The sequence below is a fragment of the Melanotaenia boesemani genome, chromosome 2, assembly GCF_017639745.1.
Source record: "Melanotaenia boesemani isolate fMelBoe1 chromosome 2, fMelBoe1.pri, whole genome shotgun sequence".
In the NCBI taxonomy this organism is placed as follows: domain Eukaryota; kingdom Metazoa; phylum Chordata; class Actinopteri; order Atheriniformes; family Melanotaeniidae; genus Melanotaenia; species Melanotaenia boesemani.
Genome location: NC_055683.1, coordinates 31,403,333 through 31,410,117, shown reverse-complemented (window position 1 = coordinate 31,410,117; position 6,785 = coordinate 31,403,333). Strand labels below are relative to the sequence as shown.

Genomic DNA, 6,785 nt, shown 5'->3' with positions numbered 1-6,785 from the left:
TGGCCTTTCCAGAGAGCCAGAGGTGATGAGGGTACAGTTAAATGAGTAATTCATGGTGTTGCTGGTATCAGACCAGCAGTCCCACATGACACTTTGTAGCACTGCTGGAAAACAGTTGTATCATACAAGCATTTTCCACACTTCACCTCAAGATATAGCCTTAAAAAAAAAAATTCAGACAACTCAAGGAACTTAAATATTTATAAGAATCTTTTTCACCGTTTTGCACAAATGCACAAAGCTGCAGGCAGATAACTGCAGTTATTAGGTTAATGCATGAGACCAAAGGGGAAGAGAAGGTGGTGGCGGACTGTAATGGGGTACTGAAACAAATGACGTTCTGCTCCACTGGAAACAGATTTAAAAAAAATTTAGGATGCAGTTTGCTGAGTCATGCTTGTAAGTAGGCACTACAGATCTTCGAACAACTTTCAATTGTTCTAAACTACAGTTTAAGTTGTTGGTAAACAGCCTTGCAAGCTTAACTTGCAGAGTAAAGCTAGAGAATAGACTGGTTATGATTTAGACCACATTTTCTGCTTTTACCAGTGTAAGATTTCATACTTTTGAGCTTTGTAATCATCTTTTGAATTTGAAAGTAGCTTTATCAAATATCACAATTTAAAAATGGGGGACAAAAGTAAAACAGGTTTAGTCTGACTAATAAGTTAGAAGATACAATTTCAAAGCTTTTACAGGCAATAGTCTGAATTTCAAGTCTATTACACATGCAAACAAAGTTGCTGCATTTATACATTTGTTTTTCCAAATCTTAGAAATACAGAAAAACCTCAGTTCTACACATCTGACACACTGTCTTCAAAGTCTCAGCCGCCTACAAAGTTGCATGATCTGATTCAGCTCTTACTCACGCACAGCTCTTTGTTAATATTTAATGAGCTCCAACATGTTCAGCAAATGTCAACCAATATGTGCAACCGAAGCCAGCACAAAGGAGATGCCGGAGGAGAGCAGCTGTTTGTGTGGGCCAATAAAACCCTCTTTCAATTGCAATTAAAAGACTGAAGACTAAATCAGCTCCTACTGATGGGCAGACTGCCAGCTGAAAAACCTGAGCAACCAAGAGCCACTTTGAACAAAACTTTATTGGGTCGACAATGTTACAAAAAGAAAAATGGATTTCAAATAAGAGATCTCATCTTAAAATGAAATGTGAAAATTCTCAAAACCAGATTGTAATGTATTTAAGCTACATTTGAAACTTAAGACCCAATTTCTTAATGACAGTAATAGAGAACAGCTCCTCTGTACATTTTTATTTAACCTTTCACTGGAGCAACTTCCAGATTCTCAACAGGACGAGGCTGTCTGATCCCGAACAAGTCGCGCAGGTTGACTTCTGGGTCGACGTAGTGAGGAATCTTGCGTTCATTGAAGAGGCCCAAGAGGTTGGTTTCCACTTTGGTACGTCTGGAGATCCGCATGCGCAGAGTGAAGAGGCGATGTAGGTTCTCCTCCACGATGGGCAGCTGGTGCCCATTTAAACGCTTCTGCCAGGACTTCTTGGACCTCTTGCGTGTCTGGTGGATTTAAATTGTTTCAAGTTAAAAATGTTCTGAGATATTAACTGAAACCTCTGCTTTTCCTTCACTTGTTTAAAAAGCCAGGAAACACTTCTGAAAAGGTTTGAAGATAAAGACACTCGTCACAGCTACACAGAATACTAATGTGAGGACTTACCTTCAAAGTGGTGGCACTTGGATCATGGCGAAGCAGGTGTCTCATCATACTCTCCTGTAGGATAAAATAAAAAATGTACACAAACCGTTAGTTAACAGTGAGAAACTAGATTTGATTTTTATTTGTTGTATACCCACCCGCATAGCAAACACACGAGGGCAGTCAGGGAAGGAGCATTTATATTTGAGGAGCTCAAGGTGAACTTTACGAATGTGGTGCTGCAGGTTGAAGGTGGTGGAGAAGTAGGCCTGACAGTCATCCCTGGGACACACCAGCACAGGCTTATGGGAAGCATGGATCCGTTTGTGCCTTCGCAGAGCATCTGTTTTCTTAAACACCTTCTTGCACACACTGCAAGTAAATGTGGCTGGAACACAAAGGGTGGGGCGGAAAGACATGTCCCGTGTTAAAACATCAAGTTAGGACAAGGACAACCCGAGTTGGGATGAGATTCATTAGCTTTTGTTACATGACCCAAATACTTACCTGGGTGTTTGGCCAAGTGCTTCTGAAGTTTACTCCATGTGTGTTCAAGTACCTGGCAGTTAGTATGAGGGCAGCGGTAACCTGCAGACACCATCTCAGATTCAGCTGAGTTACAAATGCCATCATTGCTTCATTTAAATACAAGACTCTGAATAGACCAACCTGCATGCTTCTTCTCATGGGCTTGGCGTGCAACGTGGGAGTCAAATGTAGCAGCACATCCATCCTTAGAGCATCTAACAGATCAGGTAAAGAACATATAACCAGGCCACAAGCCCTCACTTCGTTTTGCCTATACTGATATTTACTTATTTGCATGATTTGACCATTTTATTCTTTCAAAACATTTAAGCTTTGCTGGGGGAAAAAAAAAAAGACATACTTGAACTTGGCATGCACACCATGCTCCTGCAAGTGCAGCTTGAACAATCTGCGCCTTTTGAAGGTCAAAGTGCAGTTTGGCTGGTTACACTACAGGGAGGAGGTTTTCAGGTGGTTAATACAAGTAAATGTCTCCAAAACTGGATGTCTAGTTCAAAGCCGCATTTTTGTCGCCACCTGGTGGAGAATTAAGTGTAAGACAAACCTTAAAGTAGCTGGTTTTCTCTCCATGAGCGTAGCGTACATGTCTCTTCAACTTGCCTGCGTTGAGGAAAGTCTTGGTGCAGCTCACAAACTTACATCTGCTCAAGTCAGAAGATAAATAAGCTGTTAGCTGAAAAAACACAAGCAATGGAACTTGTATCTTAACTTACTGGAACTGCTTCCCTGCATGTCCGAGCATGTGGCGGCTCAGGTGGGACTTTCTCTTGAAACGACGACCACAACCTTCAACTTCGCACTGACACGGACGCTGAGACAGTTCACCACAGGTTTACATCTCCAGCTTTCAAACAGGCCACTTCAAATTTAGCTTGTTAGGTACATTTAGCATGCCGCATCAATACTTGCTTACCGCTCCGGTGTGCACAGTCTCGTGGTCTTTCAGTTTCCACTCCTTCCTGAAAGTTGCTCCACACTCAGCGTAGGTGCAGGAGAACACCTGCCGACGTTGACCATCACTAGGCTTCACACCGAGAAAACGATTCATAGTCCAACAATACCTGAACGCTTTTCTATCAGAAATGTAGCATTGGAAGGCCGCCGCATTTGTCAGCCGGTTTTATAGCCTCTTGGAAGCAATTAATTAATGAGTCAGCAGCTTCTTCAAAACACAAAGCTGAAAGCCATTAAGCTAATTGTCCTGGTGGGAGCACGTGTGCGCAAATCTGAAACTTGGACCACCCATAAAACTTTTAGTTTGTATCTTTTCTGCACTGATACTATAATTTATCATATTAGCTATAATTTACGGGACATAACATAAAATAGCAAACGTGGAAACAGTTAATAGGATACTTGAAACTAAATGTAGGCTACGGTAATAAAACCTAGCTACTGATTATCCTCCTATAACAGTTGTTTTTAACACACTTCTGTCACAAAATAGCTAATGTTGCACAGAGGGACACTTTTTTCCAACTACTCAACTATCTGCTCAACTACTAAGGATAGTCAACTTTACAAGAAATGTAAAACTTTCATGCTACACTGATTCCACATCATGAATGTAGGACATTTATGTAGAATCATGTAATGGTAATTCCTTCATCTCAAACAATTTATAAAACAAAACCTAACAATGGTGGGCAACATAAAAATGTCAGTGTCTTGTCATGAGTTATGTTTTGTCTTGGTCTTATGGTATCAAAATGTGAACAAGAGGACTGTTTAAATGCAAGTGGTCATTTCACCGAACATTTAGTGGTCTATTCATGGTTCAGACAATTCTGTTGGTGGCTTTTTTGTGATTTTTCACCTTGTTAGATAACAGCATGTTCTGCATTAAGTAGTTAAACACTGAATAGCTGTAGATGTGCATTTAAAATGTAGAGAAAGTCAAATCAAGTTAACCTGTAAAGGCTGTAGTGCATTTTGTTGCATTCTGACATCGTACCAAAGCTGACTATCCCTAACTTTTTTAATAGTGTATCTCTAAAAGAAAGCTGGAGATTTTTTTCTTATTCTGATTCGTTTCAGTGTCTCCAAGTGTGAAACAGCTATGTATACAGCAGAGGGCAGTGTGACTTTGCACACAAGGCTGTGCTGTTCAGATCTAGAGCCTTCTTCAAAAGGGATGAAACTTGAATTATAAATAAAACTGAATTAAATCAGTTGCAGATCATTTTACTCTAATTATTTAATTACAGATAGTGAAAAAATACAACAACAAAGGATCCTTCAGTTCTTCTTTAGGCTAAAGTCTGGGTCTGGACTTGTGCAGTATTAGGATTTCTGACATCTTGCTGAAACAAGAGCAGTCATTCTTCAAAAAGATGTCGTCTGGATGGCAGCAGGTGCTCCTCCAATACCGGTGTATGTCATTTAGCATTAATGTTGCCCTCATAGATCTATAAGTGACCCATGCCATGTACATTAATGCCCCCCACACTATCACAGGTGCTGACTTCTAAATTTTGCTTTGAATATAAGCAAATGTTATTTTTCTCTTTAAAGCGTGGATCTCAAACTCTGTTCCTTGAGGTCTACTATCTGGCAGGTTTTAGATGTTTTCCTGCTTCAACTCACCTGTAACAAAATGCATGTAACAAAAGAAAGGTCAATGACAAAAAAATGTGGTATGTAATTAAGAGCTGAATTTCGGTTGGTACTATTTATTTAACTGCAATTACCACTACTTTTTATTCTCTTAGTGAGCTATTTATATTTACTTGTTGTGGGTCCACATGTACGTGGCTTTTGCCATATGTGTGCCACTATTTTTACTCTTATTAAATAAACAAATCTCTTACTGAAGTACCGGCTTTGCTTGATAGCTGCTGCAGCATCATTTGGGATAAGTATAGGTAACACCTTAAAAGGAACATAGAAGAAGACAGTACACATGTACACAATGATGAAGTAGTTACCTGTAGTTCAGTCATTGCTGCACGTGAGGCCACTGGATCCACTCGCTGATGAAAACATGTTTTTATCTGGAAGAACTTTGGCCATTGACAGCCATAACTTGCTATATCCATCTTTATCACCAGATGTCATTAATTCTTACACACTATACCTTTAATGGGTTATTGTGCAGAACTTGGCAACAAGCTGTTGGATCAAGTTGATTTGAATCAGATGTGATTTAATTACTGCAGGGTAGTGGCTCTCCAAGACTGGTGTTTGAGGTTCCCACTTTAGAGGATGCAACACCCAAAATGATCAAGGAAAAAAAAAAAAAGCTTCATTTCATTAAATTTAGTTTTTTAACGTGCCTCAGTCAATCTTTAAATGAACTCTGATACAGAGTGCAGCATAATCTCTGCACCTGGTTTTAGTGTTTTCTTTATATTTTACCTCCCATCTGTAAATAACTGTGATCACTGACAACAATTTTCACATGTTTTACTGAACCCTGGCTGTGATTTTGATTGTGGCCTGAAGATCATATATTGTTTTTGACTTTGCCTCTTGCATATTGAGATGTTCTTTTATTACTGAGCTGCAAATCAGTAAATTCATTTTGAGATGCCACACTCGTTCACAATGAAAATAAATAACTTTGTTTCACATAATGTCTCTGAGTTTTAAAGATGGGAATCTTTTGTGAATTGCTTAAGACTTTCCTCATGACTTTTCCAGCTTTGTTTTTAGAAGGAGCCCAACTTGATAAAGTGCTCACTTCAAAGTCTACCATTTGTGAATGTGTGAATCAAGCAACAGCTCTGCAGCCCTGACTGCTCAAAGCTCTCCTTGCACATTTTATTACTTAACTTTGCCGCAACTGAATTCTAAATTATCTGACTAGCACTGTCGCCCAGCCTATGAAGAGGAGAGTGGAGATGTTCACATTAACAGCAGAGAAGCAAATATATATTTAAATGATTTGTGTTTTGAGTTTTAGAATTTGAATTAGAATTTTTCAGCAGCCTGTTATTTGGATGGATGGGAATAAGAAGAATATTTCTTTTTTGATGCTGCATTCCTTCTGTTATTCACTCCTCTATCTCTTTCCTCTTTCTTTCATTCCTTGTTGGTCTCAAAGGGAGGTAAATGAAATATTCAGAGGGGGCTGTCAGTGCACAATGTGCCTCCATTAGTGGGATGTGTCGCAGGATGACTCCTGAAAGACTTCACTGCATCAAGGAGGCTTAACCCTGCAGGTTAGGGGGCTGAGACAGCAGCACATACAGCTCTGCAGGTCTCCAGCTCCAGTTGGAGAGCTCTATATTTATGGTTCCCATTTACAGAAACCAATCAACTGTACTCTTTTGAAACAAAAAAGTCAGAAATCAAGCAGGATCTGTCATGTTTACCTGCTCCCAACTTACACATCACCTCCAGAGCTTATGTTGGATACTATTCGTGTTTTTGGAGTACTTCCTAACGTTGTTGAACTGCTATGTTTGCTTGCTGGCTATTTGAATAAGAAATAGATACTTTATTACAATGAAGTACAACCACATGTATGTTGTGGTGCTATTTCATGGAAGATGTGCTGCTTTATCAGACCTCCTATTTATTGAAACTACATTTATTCAAAGAAAGCAGCACAA

General features: G+C 39.5%; 1 protein-coding gene across 1 annotated transcript; it reads right to left on the bottom strand.

Moving 5' to 3' along the window:
- Positions 1-1,088: 1,088 nt before the first annotated feature.
- si:dkey-208k4.2 (uncharacterized protein LOC570186 homolog) lies at positions 1,089-3,592 on the bottom strand. Its single transcript, XM_041970038.1, has 9 exons — positions 3,143-3,592; positions 2,943-3,040; positions 2,774-2,870; positions 2,570-2,658; positions 2,350-2,423; positions 2,188-2,268; positions 1,839-2,068; positions 1,702-1,755; positions 1,089-1,541 (listed from the first exon to the last, which is right to left on the bottom strand). Exons 1-9 carry the CDS (start codon positions 3,275-3,277, stop codon positions 1,281-1,283), a joined length of 1,119 nt encoding a protein of 372 aa, XP_041825972.1. The 5' UTR covers positions 3,278-3,592; the 3' UTR covers positions 1,089-1,280.
- Positions 3,593-6,785: the final 3,193 nt, after the last annotated feature.